Raw genomic sequence first — 21,633 nt, forward strand, 5'->3', positions numbered from 1 at the left:
GATCTATATTACGATGTTATGATGAACTATATGCCTTTGTCCCCTGACTTTCTGAGTTGTTCAATGTGTTTCTAAGGATACTGATTTTTAGAAGGCAGCTGAGATGGCGAACGGGAACATGGTTTGTGTAACATTAGCAACACATTATTATGTTTGATAACGCAGTCAAGCTAAAGGCTAATCAAATAAATTACTGTTAATGTGTCCGATGTTGTAGAGAGCGATACATAAAATGCATTACCGTTCTGATACTGTTAGACAAGCCTGTATAATTTGCTCTTCCTCTTATTCTTCTGAATCAGCTTCTGGTTCAAACATATATGGCTGAATTAAACCAGTATTTCCACTTGCCATCGTGTAGCATTTACTACAGTTGAGCGAGTGGATCAGGTAGTCTGAGCTGGTGTGATTGAGTGGAGGTGCGTACTAGTATGCATAGTCATGGATCTGTGTATACTAAATGAAGCAAGGGTGTAGAGTTACATTCAAGCTATTTTAAGGCATGAAGAAATTATTTTCACAGGAACATTTTTTTTTTAAATATGTCATTTTGGTGATGAGTTTTAAGGGATAAAATTATTGATTACAGGGGGAGTTGAGATGAACTGCACAATCTTCCTTCCTTTTTCTCTTTTCCTCGCTTTCTCCTTCTTCCTTTTAGTATCTCGCTCACACACAACTGTGACATTCATGCACTCACACATCTGCTCTTCCTCTCTGCAGATGATAATGTGTCTGTCCACAGCTGAGTGCGCAGTATGTCAGTGCAGAGCCTGAGGACAGTGTTTTTCTCGTCGCACTTCTAAAGTAGTGATTTCCAACCTGGTGTACGCATACCCAGAAGGGAGGAGACGGCCCATTCGTATAAAACTAAATGGGAGAAATTGTGGCACTCAATACGGTGGCTATGGGTTCCACTTTAGAGTTAAAAGGTCCCATCTGGGTTTTTTTCTGTTTGTTTACTCTTGAATGTGCATCTATTAACTGGACCAGCCTAAAATATATAGTGTTGTTGTTGTTGTTTGCGTGAGACCGTGAGCCAAAGAAGCACAATATGATACCACTGGTGTCTGATTTTATTCCTGATTTTAAATATGTTACTTTAAAGTACAAAATCAAAACACACATGATATGCAAACACTGCACATGATGCAATTCTATGATAATTATAATTCACTTAATTCGGTTTAATCTTACATGTTCTGCCATTGGCCTGTGGTACATGTATAAATTCTCATTAACCTTTGATTTCACTTACGTGATATTTCATACTTGTTGTTATGAGTTAAAAGTAATTTGGTGTCGATGAAGGGATACTTGAGAATCACTGATGGGGCTGTGGAGGAGAAACACTGTCCAGACCTCAGTCTGTCTCTAGTATCTCTCATCTTTTCTGAATAATAACAGCAGTACCTAAGCCAACATAATCGCAGCACATTCTTTTTCATGCTGGCCAAGAAAGAAAGATGTAGCCATTTCTTTTGTTTTAGGCAAGAAACGTCGGAAAAATGCCTAATGTTTTATTGAAGTGTATCCCTGTAGCCTCCAGATTGATGCAGAATTTATGCAACATTCATCGCCCACACGTTCACCGTCTCATTTCCCCTTTACTTTCAAGCTCTTTCTCTCTTCTGCTGTTGATTTATCTCCTCCTCTCTCTCTCCTGTCTGCCAATGGAGGATGAGGCATGTTGGCAGCCAAAATGACAGTAAAGGAGTAGTCGTGCACATGATGCTCAGCCAGAAAGAGATGAGAGCAGTTCAAAGGATCATGCTCTCATTCAGGTGGAAGAAGGTGGAGAGAGAGAGAGAGAGAGAGAGAGAGAGAGAGAGAGAGAGAGAGAGAGAGAGAGAGAGAGAGAGACCTGAATGAATGTTGAATGCTTGTACTGATGTGTGCATTCAAGCTGCTCACACACTATCAGACTCCTAATGAGTGGGCTCTTATGGGTGTTTATAGATAGAGGTATTGCAGGGCAATTTTTACCTCTTTCTAACCTTCTCTCCTCTTTATGTTTATATTGTGTATGTTCATTCTATACAAATTTACTCTTATAAATCAAGTAGGCTATATGTTATTTGGAATTGTGGAATGTTTTGTAGACAGCGTTCATTTTAAATGACCTTTTTGTAAGTCCTAGTTTTTGTCTTTCAGTGAAATATATTCTTTAATTGATGCCATATTTTGTTGTTATTGTTAGCTAAAACTAAAATGGTTAAAATTATGTCCTTTAATTGAAATAAAGCTGAAATAAAAACTAAAAAAATGAGAAATATTGCCTTGGCAACTTACTGAAATAAGTTTGAAGTACTAAAAATTAAAACTAAATGGAAATATAAAAAAATTATGATAAAAGCACATAACAAAATTACTGAAGCAAACTAAAATTAAAATGACAACTGAAGATATAAAAATAAAAGATAATTCAAAATATGAGTCAATATTATAATAGTATATAAATAACATCTGCAAAATTAAACCAAATGATTGGATTGTTTAAAATTTTCCTTCCTCAAAAAACATTGTAAAAGCATTGTTAATATCTTGCCATGTCATTTTGTTGTTGTTGTTATTAAAGTTGTTTAATTACCATCATGATGCATTATTGTGAATGAAATCAAAATACCCTAATATTTTTCTTCAATTTCGTTGTTGAAATGATATCAGTTGCACAGTAGAAAACATTGCACCAGTCAGGTCCACTATGACAGCTGTTGTTCTCCCTGAAGTCATAATATGGCAGGTTGACAAACTGAGGTGTCTGCATTTGTTGTGAGATTCTGACAAAGAATCCAATGTCAGTGATGAATCACACAACTATAACAATTTGACATTTATTGAAAGTAATGACTGCTTTTGTTATAAGAGGGCTAAAATATTCATTTGTGTACAAATAGACATTTTTTCTTATCCTGCTGAAAAATTTCAATGGATAAAATAATTGAAACCTTCTGTATTTTTTGGCTTTCAATGTAACAGTTATTTAACCCATATCTGCATGTCCTATGATTTGCTATCCGTATGTATGTGTGTCCAGGGGGAAATGTTGCTGCATTCTGGGTTTGTTTGTGTTTGTGTACAAAGAACACACATGCCATACATGGCATGCAGACTTTGTGTTTGGTTGTTTATATGTTTTTGCCTGTTTTTTAATGTATTTTTTTTTACCTTCATGCCTTTTTGCTGCTCCCGTGTGTGACGACCCCTGTACTGTCCTCCTGAACGTCTCCCAGAGGGTACAGAAGGCAGCCAAAATCAAGAAAAAGGCGGTGTGTAAAAAAAAAAAAAGAGTGATAGAAGAACAACTTGCCTTTTTTAAACCATCTACTCCATGTCTGTGTCCATCATCTGTGTAGTTTTCATAAGTGCTGGTTCACACTATGTGGAGTGAAGCTTTAGATCGGGCTGTCCGGGATCCGTGAGGGCCTCTTCATGACCGCAGTCTAACTAATTATTGGCAAACAAGCCTCTTCTGGGCTGCAACTGAAGCATATGAACCTTTGGCGATATGGAGTCAAAATTTAAAAATCCATTTTTACATAGACTGCACTTTTAACCCTGTAAAAATTGTAGATATAAGCATCCGTGGAACTCATTTCTTATTGCAGTATCACAAAACAAAAGCAAGAATCTGAGAAATGTGCTGACAGGTAAATGATTGGCACTCTGAGACAGCCTGACAGCTGGTTAAGTGTTGTCATTGTGTTATTTTACTTACGTCTGTCATTGCATCACCCTGCGCTCCACCTCACTACACAGAATGGGTCTCGTTTTCTCATTCCTTCACTTTGCTCTCTAGTGTCAATCATCTCATTACTTCAAACCTCTGCATGGCTTCTATTTATCACAGGAGGCTGTATACCCAGTTATTATTTGTCTCTTGGCCTGATTACCTCACTGTGTTTCTCAGTTGAACAGTTTAAAAAAAAAATAAAAAAAAATGCTTTCAACAGTTTTGATTGTGAGACATACTTTGTCACCATTGCCCTACAGTAATCAATTATTAATTAGACAGGTTATCGATAAGCAATGCAGTTTCACATTTTCAATCCATATGTTCTTTGCCCCTGAGCATACCATATTGTTTCCCATTTGGACTATTAATGCTGCAATTTACAGAGGTTAAGCACTGCCCTGGGCTCCCCTCCCATGTGGACAAGCTTATACTAGTGCATGATTTATGAAGCGTAAAATACTTTCATTAGGGACTTAAAAAGGTTGTGCCTTTTCCTTAGGTCTTCTCATGAGCCATTGTGAATTATGGCATGGTGACCTCTTGGAGGTAGAGGCCAGTTTTTCATATTTTTGTTCTTTTTTTTTTTTTTTTTGGTTTTTGTTTTTTGTTAGCAGAGCCCAGAGGGAGATGCTCAGACTTTGACGGAGGTGGATCTTTTCATCTCAACTCAAAGGATCAAAGTGCTCAATGCAGACACCCAGGTGAGTTCATGCGGCTGCCTAGAGCTACAGCTATCGAAATAAAATCTGAAAAGACCAAAATATAAAATGGTAGTAAATGGAAGCACATTAGCGTAAGTCATTAACTGACAGCTAAACTGATTGTAACACTTGGATGATTTTCTTGAAAATCTAATCAAATAAGCCCACGAAACAGGAACAAAATAGCCCTAAAGCAAAATATGTAGCCTATACAGGTTTCATTTCCCTGTTGCTTGTTTTCTTCATAATTGATATTAGATTTTTTTTTTACTACCTACTATAAACTCTTAAAACATTAACTAAGATTACGTTCTATTTTTTAAAAAATTGGGGACCATTTATAAATTATCCTTACTCTGGGGTTAGCATTTTTTTCCCCTTTCTTTCTTGAAATATTCCAAATAAGTGGTTGTTGTTGTTTTTGTTCATTTATAATTTATGAAAAAGTTAATGAAAATATTGTTGAAATATATTATATTGCAAAAAAAATAAATATATTGTTAAGAATAGAAGATTATATATATATATATATCAAGTTGGAATGGCCAAAATATGAAGACAGAGACGTTCTTAAGACATAGAGTATACATTATAAATTATATTTTGAAGAAAGGAGATCAATCTTATTTAGAATGGTGAAATATTAATGCAAAGAGAGTGTTTTTTATTCAGATATTTTATATTACATAACTCTTTGTTACATAACTGACATAAAACACGTAAGGGATGTGCATATGATCAGGCTTGTAGACAGTTGTTAGTGATGGAGAGCTTAATGATGGCTATAAGCTTTGTGCTTAATCTCCAGCTGCACATTTTACACATGCTGTATACGATCAACAGCTCCTCCTTTTCCACACTAGTGGTACTGTAAGCATAAGGTAGGAAGAGCTACATGCTGTGCTGCATTTAATGGTACATTTAGTGCCCTGGTACCACTGAGTAACATAGCTGTGTGTGTGTGTTGCTGCAATTATGTGTATGAGTTCTTTCTGAACAGCAGTGAGTGGGCAGGCTGGCACGGACATTTCGTTATGTGCTGCAATGCAGTGTCAGTCCTCACCCTGCCTGTCACATCTCACAGACTGAGTCTCTATTGGCTGTAACAGATTCATTACAGTGCCTGCAAGGTACTCCTCAAACCTTGAAAGTACCTATAAGTCTGAAACTTTTAGAATGATTTCAGCACAATCCGCCAAGCACACAGACTCCAAAGGTACTATTAAAGTTTGATGGTCTCCCACTTACATTGATGGAATGCATACATACTGTATATACATGTGTAGCCTATACCAAATATAATTGCATACATATAACTAAATAGTGATGACATCATTGTAATATTTGCATACAGAATTGCAATTGCATATTTTTGCATATTAAATTGAGATCAGACTTTTCTTTCTTCTGTGTAATCACCTTTAAATGGATTACTAGGCTGGTAATAGATTACTTGACTGTATGTAAACATAAATTGAGCAAAAATAGAAACGTCTTCTCACTTTCAACTGCTTTTTTCTCTAGCAAATTTCCTAATGTGTAAATATTTGTATGTACATAAAAAGATTTAACAACTGAGACATACTAAAAAAGTTTCACAGACATTTGACAAACAGAAATGGAATAATGAGTCCATGAAGAAGAAAAAAAGGGGGGGAATGTTAAAACTAGCAGTCAGTATGTGTTGTGGCCGGCAGCTGCTTTAAGTTCTACAGTGTATTTCATCCTCTAGAAACTACACAAGATTTGCCAGTTCTTGCTGTGAGATGTTGCTCCACCTTTCCATCAAGGCACTTGCAAGTTCTCGAACACATCTGGGGGGACACATGGTTACACAAGGTTTGACACTGCAAGGACGATCAACTGTCTATCTGTTGTACTGTCTTAGGCATCATAAATTAGGGACATTGCAGTTTATCGCTCTGGCCACATCTGCAGTCCTCATGCCACCTGCAGCGGAACTATGGCATGTTCACAGGTGATCAGGGACCCTGAGCATCTTTTTCAGAGTCAGCAGAAATGTCAATATAGTGTCCTAAGCTATTGTTTAAAGCAGTGGTTCCCAAACCTGTCCTGGAGGACCCCCAGCCCTGCACATTTTGTATGTCTCCCTCATATATCACACCTGGTTCAACTCATGTGCTCATTAGTAGAGACATCAAGACCTGAAATGGGTGTGCCAGAAACAGGAAGACATACAAAATGTGCAGGACTGGGGGTCCTCCAGGACAGGTTTGGGAACCACTGGTTTAAAGGGTTAGTTCACCCAAAAATGAAATTTCTGTCATTAAGTACTCACCCTCATGTAGTTCCACACCCGTAAGATCTTCTTTCATCTTAGGAACACAAATTAAGATATTTTGATGAAATCCAAGAGGTTTTTTTTTATCCCCCATAGAAAGCAACGTAATTATCATCATTAAATGTCCAGAAAAATAGTAAAGACATTGTTAAAATAGTCAGCGTGACTGCAGTGGTTCAACCTTAATGTTATGAAGCGATGAGAATACTTTTTGTGTGCAAAAACAACACAAAAATAATGACTTTATTCAACAATTTCGTCTCTCCCATGTCATTCTCCTACGCAGTTGACATAGTAGGCACAGTGTTTACGTCCAAACTCTGACTCGGTATTGGCCGACGCTGTTCACGTGAGCAGCATAACGCATGCGTGTGATGCTGACACAGGAGCCGGCCAATAATGAGCTGCTGTAGGATGTAAACACTGAAGCGCTGGACTGTGCCTACTACGTCAAATGCGTATGAGTCTGACAGGGTAGAGAAGAAATTGTTGAATAAGGTCATTTTTTTTTTTTTTTTTTTTGTGCACAAAAAGTATTCTCGCTTCATAACATTAAGGTTGAACCACTGCAGTCACGTTGACTATTTTAACAATGTCTTTAGTACCTTTCTGGACCTTGAATGGCGGTAATTACAATGCTTTTAATGGAGGATAAAAAACCTCTTGGATTTCATCAAAAATATCTTAATTTGTGTTCCAAAGATGAATGAAGGTCTTACGGGTTTGGAAAGACATGAAGGGTGAGTACTTAATGACAGAACGTTCATTTTTGGGTGAACTAACCCTTTAATTGTCTACCGCCTATAAACTATTAGTGTCTTAAGGACTGTTCCACAGCTGCACGTTCAATAATTTCTTATGGTTCATTGAACAAGCATGAAAAAGATTGTTTAAACCTTTTACAATAAAGATATGTAAAGCTTATTTGGATTTTACAAAATTATCTTTAAACTACAGTGTCCTGTAAAGGGATGCTTCTGTTTTTGCTGAGTTTATAATGACTATATGTGGATTCTGGTGCTCAGCCAACCCGAAAAAACAAAATGACAATGATAAAGCATCTCACATGCAAAATTTCAGTAACACAGAACCAAAGCCTAAAACATAACCTTACCTTAAACACTGTTATTTTTCTTCTTTGCAAGCAATGGTATTTCCTTCATGTAAGATGGGTATTATTAGTGAATAACAGAGGAGGCTTTTTTCAGGGTATCATATATCTGCTAGCTGTATGTAAAATACATACATTAAGTTGAAAGAAGAAGTTATTTATAATAAATGATATTAGAACTGCGCTTCACAATCTAGCCTATGAAGTAAATGTTACATATTATGGTCATATAATTTAAAGAAGGGCTGCGCTAAAATGAAAAATGAAATTGAAAATCCCACACATGACCTTTGTGTGCATTGAATCAAAATGCTGCATGAATTTCCTCTGTGCTCTGGATCATTAATTCTTTCAGCTATCGGATGATGTATTGCCTTTTCTTTTGTACATATGAGTGCATGTCATTCATTCTGTTTCTTGTGCTGCTCAAACATCCAGTTCATGGAAAATCAAATGTGGGTATCTCAAACAGAACAGCATCAAGAGATATTTTAGTGAATACAATTTCAAGGTCATTTCCCCTTTACTAAGCAGGGATGGCTGTAGCTTACTGTTTAAAGATGTGGGTTAACCCAAGGCTGTAAGCTTGTAGCTTCAAACAGATCTTCCTGAGGGAGGGATTCATGAATAGGGGTGTTCCGGAAACCTGCTGTGCATGCTTAACCCCAGGTTTTTTCCGGAGGCTGTCCCTAAGAAAATATAAAGTAAGCCCACTGGGATAAGAAAGTCTCCAAAATGATAACTAAGCTGCTAAATTGGATTAAAACTAAGAATGCAAAGAAGTCATTGTGGTTACTCTCTTGGTTGTTTTGTAGGAGACCATGATGGATAATGCTTTGCGCACCATCTCATACATTGCTGACATCGGAAACATTGTGGTTCTGATGGCAAGACGCCGCATGCCACGCACCGCCTCACAGGACTGCATCGAGACGACCCCTGGAGCTCCTGAGGCCAAGAAGCAGTACAAAATGATATGCCATGTCTTTGAGTCCGAGGATGTGAGTGTGGCTTTGAATAATTCTGTTTCCTTTTTTAATATATATATAGTACAGTATACCAGTCCAAGGTTTGGACAAAAATAATTGATGCTCACTTAATAATTTGCGCCTAAATAACTTTCTTTTAAAGAACAAAATTTAGACTTTATGTGTATTTATTTATTTATTTTTATGGACAAGTTGGAAAAACAGAGGACATGTGACCAGCGTACATGCAGCTTTAATGTTATTCTAAAATGCAAAAGTGTACATATTTGATTTGTATATATACAGTCAAACCAAAATGTATTCAGACACCTTGAACATTTCATTCACTAATACAGTTTATTCACTATAGTTTAAAAAAATGGTAATAAAATATGACAAGATCTCAGAGTTAAACTGTCAGAAAAAATGTATCTTAATTATGTCAGATAACACTTAAGCAAAACATGGTCAGGTCAAAGTGTCTGAATATTTTTTTTTTTTATCAATTTTACTGGTAGTCCACTGTATGAAGAATTTTTGGGTATAATATGTCACAGTTTATTTTATTTTGCTATCCTCACTTACATAAATGAACTATAGTGTCCTGCACCCACTAGTAAAATATATCAAAAATGTGAATAATTTTTGGTTTGACTGTGTGTGTGTAATATATATATATATATATATACGGTCGTTTAAAAGTTTGGGGTCAGTAAGATTTTTTAATGTTTTTGAAAGAAGTCTCTTATGATCATCAAGGCTGCAACTGTTTGATCAAAATACAGTAAAAACAGTTATATTGTGAAATATTTTTTCAATTTATAACAACTGTTTTCTAATATAATAATTATGTAATTTAGTCCTGTGTTGGCAAAGCTGAATTACTCCAGTCTTCAGTGTCACATGATCCTTCAGAAATCTATCTAATATGCTGATTTGGCGCTCAAGTAACATTTCTTATGATCAATGTTGAAAAAGTTTGTGCTGCTTATTTTTGCGGAAACTGATATATATTTCTTCAGGATTCTTTGGTGAATACAAAAAAAAAGTTCAAAACAACAGTAATTATTTTACATAGAAATCCTTTGTAACATTATAGATGTCTTTGCTGTCACTTTTGATCAATTTCATATATCCTTGCTGAATTAAAGTATTAATTTCAGTAACACTTTAGTATGGGGAACAATTCTCACTTTTAACTAGTTGCTTATTAGCTTGTATATTGTCTGTTTATTAGTACTTATAAAGTGCATATTAATGCCTTATTCTGCATGACCATATTTTACATCCCTAAATCCTTCCCAATACCTAAACTTAAACCCTACAACAACTACCTTACTAAGTATTAATTAATTAATTAATTAAGAGTTTATTAAGGCAAAAGTCATAGTTAATAGTGAATATGTGTTCCCCATACCAAAGCGTTGCCTTCAAAACAAAAAAAAACATACTGACCTCAAACTTTTGTACAGTAGTGTATTTATGGAATGGGAGTCGTTATACAGCTAAAGCTCACATTCAGATTCACCTGAGGTTCAGAGAATAGTCTCAAAAGTAACCGTGGCTGCAGCTTTACATAATCCTGTTCTAATGGACCTACTTTTCTTTCCTCTACAACACTCCTCTGCATTGCAGTTGTTCCTCACTCATGCTGTCTAATTACACTCTTTCATGTTTCAGCCAATGAGTGTGTGCGTGTCTGTGCGCGCCCACAAATGAGTCATTTATAGAGGCTTGATCCACTTCTTTATTTTTACTAAACCTATTTTTCATATCACATTTCCGTTGTCTACTTAGCAGAGTCATATCATATAAGTTGTTATGATCCTAACAAAAGTGTGAACTTTGATAAGTTTGCTCCATCTCTCCTCTGGGGTCAATCTAAATCAGTCGGTTCACCACCTGTCTGGTCTCTGCTGGTGTGTCTTTCTTTGTGTTTTTATCATGGCTGATTTAGATTTTCAGGTCTCTGAATATTCCTGAAGCCGCTGTGGTTCCTGTGCAAATCAAAGCCTGCACACATGTTGGGATGTTAGATTATTAATGGCATGACCCCTACCTGCACACATCGCCTGAGGGGAACTGTTAAATCAGAAACCGTGTCTTTGCATCACAAAACAGCCACAATCATTAGCAAAGGGAGTGAACCGCTTTTCCAGTGTACCTCTTTTTAGCATATAATAGCCTTTTTCCAGCAACTTTTCTACTTCCTTCACAGTGAGCACTACCCTAGCACCACCATGCCTTCAGAGACGACAGCTGGCGGTTATTGAAATCGTTAAAAAATGTAAACCTGTTCTAGAGTGTGAAATCGATGTACAATGATACATTATGAGTGAGCAGATTCACAAAACATCAAATCAATGGAGTGAAAAAATGACACGGTGTTCATCTGCTGCATTGATGCAGTATATATATGTATACAAAAGGCACAGAAGCTTAAATTCTGAGAACTGGCCTCCTTACTTAGCCTGGTTTCTCCGAAGGTTTTTTTCTCCACTGCTGTCACCTGATGGATTTGGGTTCCTTGCCACTGTTGCTTTTGGATTGCTCACTTGGGGTTTAAAGGGATAATTTACCCAAAAATGAAAAATTTGTCATCACTTACTCAACCTCAAGTTGTTCCAAACTTTCTTCTGTTGAACACAAAAGAAGATATTTTAAAGGATGATGATAATCAAACAGTTGACGGTAGCCATTGACTTTCATAGTAGGAAAAAAATGCTATGGAAGTCAATGGCTACCGTTACTAAAATATCTTCGTGTTCAACAGAAGAAAAAAACTCATACAGGTTTGGAACAACATGAGAGTGAGTGAATGATTACAAAATGTTCATTTTTGGGCGAACTATCCCTTTAAAAGACAAACTATTTAGTAATATTATTGATTTGACTGTACTGACACTATCAGATGAGAACAAAATTTGAACAGAACTGAGCTGGATAATGACACTATTGCATTCTTTAGAGCTGCTTTATAGCTAAATTGAATTTCTTTTGTAACTGATGAATTTTACAACATCAACACTCATTGAACTGAGCTGAATAGTGACACTATTGTCTTCTGTAGAACTGCTTCATAGTTTTATTACTGATGAACTTTGCAACCCTGACACTGTTATTGAACTGAATTCAATCAACATTAACCTAATTTGAGCTGAATAATGACACTATTGTCTTCTTTAGAGCTGCTTTATGGCTGAAATTAAATTTGTTTTATAACTGATGAATTTTGAACAGCATTAACGCTGTTATTTTCCTGTTTATTATTGAAACAATCTGTGTTGTATAAAGCCCTGTATAAATAAATGTGACTTAACTTGCTTTTTTTGTTTAAAAGGCTCATAACAAAAGAACAAAGACTATGTGTAAAGTAGATTTAGATCTGTTTAACTCTCGCAGTTGTTTCACCTAGTTTTCTTCTCCAACAAATCCAGGCCCAGCTCATAGCACAGTCCATTGGTCAGGCATTCAGCGTGGCCTACCAGGAATTCCTGAGAGCCAATGGGATCAACCCAGAGGACCTGAGCCAGAAAGAGTACAGCGACATCATCAACACACAGGAGATGTACAATGATGACCTCATCCACTTCTCAAACTCTGACAACTGCAAAGAGGTCAGCTGCCAGACACTTTCTTCTCTATTAAGCGCTCTCTCTATGTTAGACCACAGCTGACCCTGTTCACTGCTGGTTTTCTGGTCAATACAAGTGGGATTACTAGAAGACAGAGAGCAGTGATGATGGACAGCAGCACAAATATGGAACACTTGCGTTTGTTGAAAAAACAAAACAAAACATGAAAACCATTGGTAACATTTGTGGTGGTTTCTAAAGCAACTAATGAACTTAAATATTTTGCTTATATAATAGCTTAAATAAATGATTTAGCATAGTGTTGCTGTGCATTTATAACCAGTGGAGACTAATGCTTTTCAGAAGTGTGAAAGCACAGATATCACTTAACAGAAAAATGTGTGCTAGATAAATTTTGTTGTCTACAATGTTGATCCTAAAATCTGCTTCTGAAACGGCTATTAAACAGTGAAATTAAACGAAATGAAAAAAAGGTCAGCCGTTTACAAATGACATTAGGCAGCAAGATTATGCATAATAAAATTAAATGTTCGGTCCCACTTTATATTAAGTGGCCTTAACTACTATGTACTTACATTTGTGTACGTACATGTTTTTACATTGTACTTATATTTTAAAAACACTTGCATGTAATAACATCTGTAATTAATTTCTGTAATTACATTTCTAATTACACTGTTGACCCTTCCCTTACACCTTACCCCTACCCTTAAACCTACCCATACCACCAAAGCTTTCCCTAACCTTACCCATATCCCATCTAAATAGCAGCAAAAGTGTTTTGCAATACAATATGAACCCAATAAGTACATCGTACTTTTTTTTTTGACACAAGTACATAGTAGTTAAGGCCACCTAATATAAAGTGGGACCAAATGTTCTAAGCAGTCTGCATTCAAATGCTGTCAATCACAGTAAATCACAGTTTCAATTATTGACTGTCTGTTGCAAAGTTTGAGAGCTCACCAACTGTCAAATAAAGAAGCCATACAGACAAGACAAAATTACAGTGATTAAAATCCCAATGTCCAATAAATAATCAGATGATTTCCAATGCAAATAGTGCTCATGGACTCCCAGTAAAGCACAGCATCTGGGCAGGACACAAGTTAAACCCATTAAACTGGATGACAAGCAGCATGATAGTAATGTACAATTTTATTGAATGTTAATCCTCTAAAATATTGATATTCTCTTACAATTATATAATATACACTATCAGTTTGGGGTCGGTATGATTTACTTTTTTTTTTTTTTTGAAAGAAATGAATACTTTTATTCAGCAATGATGTATTAAATTGACATAATAGAATCCTGAAAAAAATGTATCAAAGTTTCCACGAAAAGTTTTCAACATTGATTAAAAATAAGAAATGTTTCTTGAGCACAAAATCAGCATATTAAAATGATTTCTGAAGGTTTCTTGTGACACTGAATACTGGAGTAATGATGCTGAAAAATCCGCTTTAAATATTTTGAATAAATTACAATTTAATATATGTTAAAATTAAAAACAAATTTCACAATAAAGCCCCAAGTATACTTCTTTTTTTTTTTTTTTAACGTGTACGCGAGCAGTACAGTCAAACGCACAGCCTTGCGTTCGACACATGCGTAGTTTTGAGCAATCTCTCGCCAGGAGTTACACCCCATGTAAATATCTTTGTAATCTTTTATGCTAGAGTTGTACAAATGAGGGTACTTTCTAACCTCTTTGCACAATCTCTCGTCTGTGTATGTCTCCTTTCTCGCTGTAGCTTGCATGTGCTGTGGTCTGTTCTGTTTATGCAGTTTTTCTTTTGGAGCTTTTCCACTGCATGGAACGACTCGGTTCGGCACGGCTCGCTTACTTTGGCTCGGCTCGGCTCGTTTGCTTTTCCACTGCAGTTTAGTGCTGCTTCAAAGTGGGTGGGATTATAGACCGATCATTATAGCTGCGCCGCCTTTACTGCCGTGGATCCGCTCCTCGGCTACCAACGAGTCACCTCGTGTACTAACCATGATTTCTTTTTTCAAGTTGCGTGTGACGGTCGTTTAAAAAAAGTTGCGCGAGCAAATGATACTGCGGTGGCTGTTGCTGACTATTTAAATCTAGCGGGTTTGGCGTCTCGTGTTTCAAATTGAATGACGCTGGTAGTGACGATTCTCTCTGACCAATCAGTGATCTGCATTGTTTACACGTCACATTTAGTATCGGTACGGCTTGCTTGGAGCCGTCCCATGCAGTGGAAAAGCGCCAAAAAGTGAGCCGTACTGAGCCGTACCATGCAGTGGAAAAGCACCACTACCTTTGACTACCTTGTGAATTGATGCACCCAGGGCACAGTTGCCACCTTGTGTATAAACTAATTATTGCAAAGAAAAATTAAATGCGGCGGTGTGGATACAATACCCACGTACTCTTCTGATGATGACATTTGCGTCACGCGCACTGTACGCTGACCCTCGCGCACGCGTAAAAATTGAAGTATACTTTGCGCTTAACATTTCACAATATTACTGTTTTACTGTATTTTTTATCAAGTAAATGCAGCCTTTGTGAGCATAAGGGACTTCTTTCAAAAACAAAATAATTTTTTACCAACCCCAAACTTTTGAACAGAATTGTATAGATTATTTGTACATAAATAAATGTCATTGACATTTTTTAGCCTTTTTTTGCACATAGTCTTCCCCAGTGCACAAATAACTGAAATTTCTAAGGCTATTTTTTCTAAATTTCAATTTTTTTCCTATAGTTTCATTTGAACACAATGTACACTAGAGGTAAAGGCTGTGCTATATTGAACCCTCATGCTGTCAGTCTCATGTTATCAGCTGAATAAAATTGTTTCCTTAATTGCTTTGTTCTTTTATGGCCTTTTATTGACATCAACTACAATCCCTTGCCTATGCCTCTGTCTCTCTCTCTCTCTCTTTCTCTTGCCACAGTTGCAGCTGGAGAAGCAGAAGGGGGAGATTCTGGGCATAGTTATTGTGGAGTCTGGCTGGGGCTCTATTCTGCCCACCGTCATCCTGGCCAACATGATGAATGGAGGCCCTGCCGCCCGTTCTGGGAAGCTCAGCATCGGTGACCAGATCATGTCAATCAACAACACCAGCCTGGTGGGGCTGCCTCTCGCCACCTGTCAGGGAATCATCAAGGTGTGCACACGGGTTGGGCTGTCACAGTGTGCAGTGGGCTGAATCTTGGCTTGGCCATGAATCCATCTGTGTTATTCTGAGTAGCTGGTTTTTAAGGGGCTGTGGTTTAAGAAAAGACCACAGGACAATCAATAAAGTGGTTGAAAAGGCAGTTCAGTCTTGCTTTTCTGTTGTTATATTCCCAGTGTAATAATACAGTGCAGGTGTGATTGTATTGAGTAACATGTTGTGTTTATTTCCATCAGGGCCTGAAAAATCAGGTGCAGGTGAAGTTGAACATCGTAAGCTGCCCTCCTGTAACCACAGTTCTCATTAAGAGACCAGACCTCAAGTATCAGCTGGGTTTCAGTGTGCAGAATGGCATTGTGAGTATGGAGGGATAGAGGAACAGGAAGTCTTATAATATTATTGATACTATTAAGTCCAACTTTTGTTTTGTGCTCCTCAGATCTGTAGTCTAATGCGAGGAGGGATCGCAGAGAGAGGAGGCGTGCGGGTTGGTCATCGTATTATTGAGATAAACGGCCAAAGTGTTGTTGCCACGGCACACGAGAAGATCGTCCAAGCTCTCTCCAATTCTGTCGGCGAGGTGAGAATTATACATACACTACTGTTCAAAAGTTTGCAGTTTTTTGTAGTAAAAAGAACTCTTTCTTTGTCTTGAAACAGATCCACATGAAGACAATGCCAGCCGCCATGTTTAGACTCTTAACTGGTCAGGAAACTCCTATGTATATATGATCTGAGGTGGACTTCAGCTGAGATACACAACCCTGGGCACTGGGACATTTTTGAATGCAGCAATCACCTTTCTCTTTTTATGTTCACCAAAAATAACTCCAAACACTCTTACTGTCTGCTAACGTTACTTAAGAGATATGGTGCGTCATTTCTGCACAGTGTAGATTCTGTTGATTTGTTATGTCTGCTCACGGGGTGTGTGCATATTCAGATGAAGATGGAGTCGATGCATCTCAAGTCCTTTCTTCATAATGTAAGGGGGGGGAGGCTTTGTACATTTTATTTTGATGCTATTCTTGTTTAATTTATTTACAATTATGTATGTGTGTGTGGACATTGTTGGAGAGATGCAAGTTTGTTTTGTAAATATGTAATCGTTATATCAATATCAGAAAGGAATGGAAAAGCCAGATTGAGAAGTCCAAACAGTAGAAGCCCAAAACATCAAGCCTAGTGACCATTCCAGAATGTTTGTTTCTGTTAATAAGACATTTTCTATTATAAACATGAGATATTGGACGTTATACACTTGATCCATTTCAGGTGTCATTGAATCTTAAATTCATTAAAATGCGCACTTAACCAGTACATGTCCCCTACATAAAAATAACTGAACTTACTGCACCAAATAATTATGTCATGATACATTTATACAGTATATATATATATATATATATATATAAAATCAAATAAAAAGCTCAAGAAGTACAGGTGTAATCCATACTCATCGTACAGTGAACTTTGTAAGACGGACTAGTATCAGCAGGGACTTTATCAACAGAAGAGAATCGTTCCACATCGCCAGCCTTCATCAATGGATAAATGTCATCTAGTGGGCATTAAAGACTGAGCAAATTTTGAGAGTTGTTTTGTTTTTGTTTTTTTACATACAAGTGAACAAATCTTTTGTAAAATAGCATACAGTATGTAAACAATTTCTGGACTTCTCCCATGCTGTAATAATCAAACACTCTCTTGCCATGCTGTAAATGATTTTTTTTTTTCAAACACAAAAACATTGTAAGAAATGTAAGAGTTTATTTTTTAAGTGTGCTTTTTTGTGTATGCCCAGCTGCAACTCATTTGAGTCAGTGGTGAATGTAATAGTGTTGTTAATAGTGTGTCCACTTCCTTAAGCAGTATTAGAATGTCTGTACATAAACGTTTAACCTTGTTTAGTACTGTGTCCATGTAGGAATCACTGTTAGTCCCATTTTATCTTTGTGAGGCTTTGGCCTTGGGAAAATAAGAAGACACTGTGACCAAAAGCCTTACCGCTGCGTAAGAAAGCTTTTGAAAATGAATTGTAATAAAAAAAGAGACATGAAACAACTAATAATACATGAACATGAATACCTGTCTGCATGCATCTTAAAATGACACTATGGCAAAATAACAATAAAGTGTAACATAAGCCCTTCATGTTGTTTTACCTTTGATTCTCTGGCTATTTTGCTTGGTTTATTTGGGAAATAAAGAATTGCTTAAAGTAATGAAGCCTGAGTGGGTCATACAACCTGGAAGCTTGAGGCAAAATCCATGCCAACCACCTCTAACAATGGCCAGCTTCCAAAACTTTAAAAATAGCTCTATGGCCTCATATTATGGACCTAAAGAGCACAGATTTGATTCTCACAGTTTGGAAATCAGTTCAGCCAGCTCAAATTTCCAGGCTTTGACATAGTCAAGGAAATAATCTTTTATCTGATCTTAGGGGAGATTAGAGGGACATTACCAAGCTTTATAGCAAGATTGTGAGACAGGATATTCATTAACGTGTGTGTGTGTTTAACCGTTCTCCAATTTTGCAGATCACTGCGCCCCCTAGACGTTATAAAAACACACTACAACACTTTCATGAACACTGAAGAATGCAAAAAAACACGAGCATAATTAAAATAATATACTGTTTAAAAAAAGTTCAAAGTTACTTCAATTATTAGGTATCATTTGTAAAGCTTACCTTTTTAAAAACAAAATTACCAGAAGTAAACTGTAAATAGGACCAACTATAATACATTTAAAAAATATATATATATTTTGCTTAAACTATTCAGTAAAGAACTGCATCCATTGCAAACAGAATCGCTGTATTCCTGTGCTGGATTTCATGGGTTCTGGTCATTCTTGTCACATTTTAACATGACTTTAACTCCAAGCCCCTGGCGTGAGATTTCAAAGGCCTGCACAGCCTGCTCCAGCAGGAAACGCTAGGTGACCAGGGGCTTGACATTCACCTTTTAAGCCAACATAGAAATGGCCACCGGCCAACTGGAGAAACCATGAGGGATTATGGGTAAAAGTGTAAATAGTATCATAGATACATATAATCAAACTTTTTTTTTTTTTCATCTTTTTATCAGCTCAAAATCTTCAAAACTAAAATTCATGAAATTTCATACCAATCTGAGATCTCCTTTAGAGTGCACAAGCAAAGAGAGGTTGTCTTTATCCACTTTATTCACATATACATGTACAGAACTGTTAAGTTCTGTTAGTTTACAGAATTATTCAAGTGACGCAGAGCCAAATGACATCCAGCTCCCTCTCTCTGGACGTCATGGGTTGAGTTTGACCTAGTCCAGCTCCACCTCTGCGGATCTTATGGGTGGAGGGATGGAGTTATGGGTAGGGTTAGGTTGTGTTTGGACCTTCTAGCTCCACCCATTATGCTGAAATTACATCCAGAGAGGAGGAGCTGGAATAAGGAGTCTCTCGAATTATTTGGCTCTTTAATGGCTTATGCGTGCTTTCACTCACACACACACTAACGTCACTAATGGCCATCCAAAATCGTCTTGTTTTCTCAGTAGGTCATTCAAGTTGATTAAAACTGTGCGCTGTGCTGTCGTGGCTATGAGAACTGTACTTAAAATAACTACACAGACAACTGAAGTTTGGTAAAGATTCATTTTTTTGTTAACAAGATCAAGGTAAATAAGTTGTAAAAATGACCTGCTATTATTCTAGCATGCCATTAAAAACTGCACTCTGACAATGTTACATAAAATTAAATTTTAACACTTTTCATGATTCATAAATTACAAAAAATATTTATAATTTAATTATTACATCCACTGTAAAGAGAATCACTAAATTCCTATGACTGCTGTACCTGAGAAAAGATAGTGAGGTTACTCTCAAAATCAGCTGGATTAAACAAATGTATTCAAGTGACTGTAGCAAGGCAATAATCAGATGTGGGCCTGGTAGTTGATCTCATGGGTTCTGGTCATTCTTGTCACATTTTAACATGACTTTAACCCCCAGACCCTGACGGGTGGTCTCAAAGGCCTGTACAGCCTGCTCCAGCGGGAAACGGTGGGTGACCAGGGGCTTGACGTTTATCTTCTTAGATGCCAACATAGCAATGGCCATCGGCCAGCTGGAAAAAACAATGAGGTATCATAAGTAAAAGTGCAAAAAAGAGAAAAAGAAACAGTCATAAGTAAATCTCTAGCCCTTGTGGTCCCACTTACGTATTACAATAGCGGAATACACCTCTGATGTCAACTTCTCTGACTGCTGCATTCAGAAGAGGTACGGTGGTCATCTCAGTACCAAGCCCAACCAACACAACCACTCCTCCTGAACGAGTAGCCTAGACAAAAACAATATAATCAGCACAAAAAGTAGGTCCAAGTATGATCAATGATTTTAGCATGTCTAAACACTCAAACAATTATGACGGCAAAATGGAGTTTTCCAATAATGTGAAAGCAGTATGACTTTATTTTTGTCATCAAACTTGCATAGATGGCTGTTTGAATGCTGCTCTGCACTCCAGTGCATTCAATGCTGATTTGAGGCATGCAACCCAGCATTCCCTCCACTTTTTTGGCTATGTCCTGTGGTTCATCCTCTTTCTTCACATGAAGCAGGAAGTCTGCTCCGATCTCTTTAGCCTTGGCAAGCCGATCAGAGGACAAGTCTACAAATACAGATTCAAAATATATTTTTTCTATGTGCAATTTATACATATATAATTACTTTTTATACATACTGATCATATACATTACCACTTATTATTACTTGTGAAGCACCCATGGCTTTGGCCGCCAACAAAGAAACTAGTCCGATTGGTCCTTTGTTGAAGAAAACAAACATATATTTATATACAGTCTTTGTTTGCTATAACCAGTCACATATTTCAAAAGTCATGTTATAAAGATGACATTTCTAAAAATGTTGCAGTGATATTAGATATATATTTTACAGTGCTGACACATTAGAAAAATTGGCAGAGGCCAAGATGTCAGAGGTCAATACACTGATTGGCTAGTTAATATGTAACAGTTGCATAAATATGTGCAATCATTAGAGATGGCTGACCTGCACCGCAGACAAACACTGAGCTTCCGAGAGTGACTCCTGCCCTCCTGCAGGCATGAATGCCCACTGACAGAGGCTCAATCAGGGCTCCCTCCTCATAAGTCACATTATCGGGAAGTCTGCACGCACACAGCCATACATATGATTATTACGCACAGAATGAAAGAACTATGGACTTATAATTTGTCCAGTAATAGTGATCTGACTTGTAGCAGAAGTTAGCACTGTGTTTGTAGTATCTGCACAGGTTTCCATCATCTGGAGGAGTGGCACAGAAGAATATGCTGGGAGAAAGGTTGTAGTGTCCAGATTTAAAGAACTCGTCTACTTCACGAGGAACTCCAGGCTCAACGGCAACTCTGTCTCCTGGGTACAAAAATGAAAGACACAATTAATCCAAGTATAACTGTTAAATTATAACAAATCCAGAACTAACCTGGTTTGAGGTGTGTCACAGCAGATCCCACTTTCACCACACGACCAGAGGCTTCATGTCCCAGTATCATGGGCTGTTTCAACACATAGTCCCCTATGCGGCCGTTCTGCCAATAGTGCACGTCTGATCCACAAATGCCCACAGAGTGCATCTGAAGTAGAACATCTGTAGAAAAGTGGATAAATATGAATACTAAAATGTTAATCATCATTGCAAAGCATTTGGAAATATTGCTTAGTCACACATCTATACCATTTGGTCCTGGCTCCGGGATCGGACGCTGTTCCTGTTAAAGATACAGAAAAGTCTGCAATTACCAATTGCAAATGCAATCAGAGGTCTGCACCAAAATGCATGAAATGTCCTACCAGTCTGAGATCTCCTTTAGAGTGCAGGACCACGGAGAGGTTGTCTTTATCCATTTTATTCTCTTATACACGTATAGAACAACTGATAAACTCCAGACAAATCGTGTACTCAAAGTTCATATACTTATTTGGCTCATGTACTGATCAAGCGCGCTCTCACTCACACACGCGCTGACGCCCCTTGTTTACGGCCATCCC

General features: G+C 37.3%; 2 protein-coding genes across 8 annotated transcripts in view; one reads left to right on the forward strand and one right to left on the reverse strand.

The window, feature by feature from the left end:
• The window catches only part of apba2b (amyloid beta (A4) precursor protein-binding, family A, member 2b), an 86,671-nt gene extending 68,950 nt beyond the window's left edge, over positions 1–17,721 (forward strand). For 4 of the 7 annotated variants that reach the window (XM_051899103.1, XM_051899102.1, XM_051899105.1 and 1 more), the window contains 8 exons: positions 3,234–3,269; positions 4,351–4,437; positions 8,666–8,851; positions 12,256–12,435; positions 15,346–15,558; positions 15,804–15,923; positions 16,007–16,147; positions 16,228–17,721. In XM_051899103.1, the coding sequence (XP_051755063.1) occupies positions 3,234–3,269; positions 4,351–4,437; positions 8,666–8,851; positions 12,256–12,435; positions 15,346–15,558; positions 15,804–15,923; positions 16,007–16,147; positions 16,228–16,299 (1,035 nt within the window). In that variant the 3' untranslated portion in view covers positions 16,300–17,721. Of the gene's footprint in view, positions 1–3,233; positions 3,270–4,347; positions 4,438–8,665; positions 8,852–12,255; positions 12,436–15,345; positions 15,559–15,803; positions 15,924–16,006; positions 16,148–16,227 lie in introns of all 7 variants that reach the window. The other 3 variants (XM_051899106.1, XM_051899107.1, XM_051899108.1) reach the window with 3 other exon arrangements.
• A 1,474-nt stretch (positions 17,722–19,195) lies between these two features.
• On the reverse strand, positions 19,196–21,626 carry sord (sorbitol dehydrogenase). Its single transcript, XM_051898753.1, has 9 exons — positions 21,436–21,626; positions 21,320–21,353; positions 21,068–21,232; positions 20,838–20,997; positions 20,632–20,750; positions 20,319–20,384; positions 20,052–20,230; positions 19,779–19,900; positions 19,196–19,684 (listed from the first exon to the last, which is right to left on the reverse strand). Exons 1-9 carry the CDS (start codon positions 21,487–21,489, stop codon positions 19,519–19,521), a joined length of 1,065 nt encoding a protein of 354 aa, XP_051754713.1. The 5' UTR covers positions 21,490–21,626; the 3' UTR covers positions 19,196–19,518.
• Between the last annotated feature and the right edge of the window lie 7 nt (positions 21,627–21,633).

This window comes from Ctenopharyngodon idella, chromosome 7 (genome assembly GCF_019924925.1).
Source record: "Ctenopharyngodon idella isolate HZGC_01 chromosome 7, HZGC01, whole genome shotgun sequence".
NCBI lineage: Eukaryota > Metazoa > Chordata > Actinopteri > Cypriniformes > Xenocyprididae > Ctenopharyngodon > Ctenopharyngodon idella.

Bases quoted from the DNA above. Each gene is read 5' to 3' on its own strand.
- sord (XM_051898753.1), bottom strand. From the start codon at position 21,489: ATGGATAAAGACAACCTCTCCGTGGTCCTGCACTCTAAAGGAGATCTC. The intron at 21,354-21,435 runs GTAGGACATTTC...TATCTTTAACAG, and splicing joins CTAAAGGAGATCTCAGACTG to GAACAGCGTCCGATCCCGGA. The intron at 20,998-21,067 runs GTTAGTTCTGGA...TTTTGTACCCAG, and splicing joins TGTGACACACCTCAAACCAG to GAGACAGAGTTGCCGTTGAG.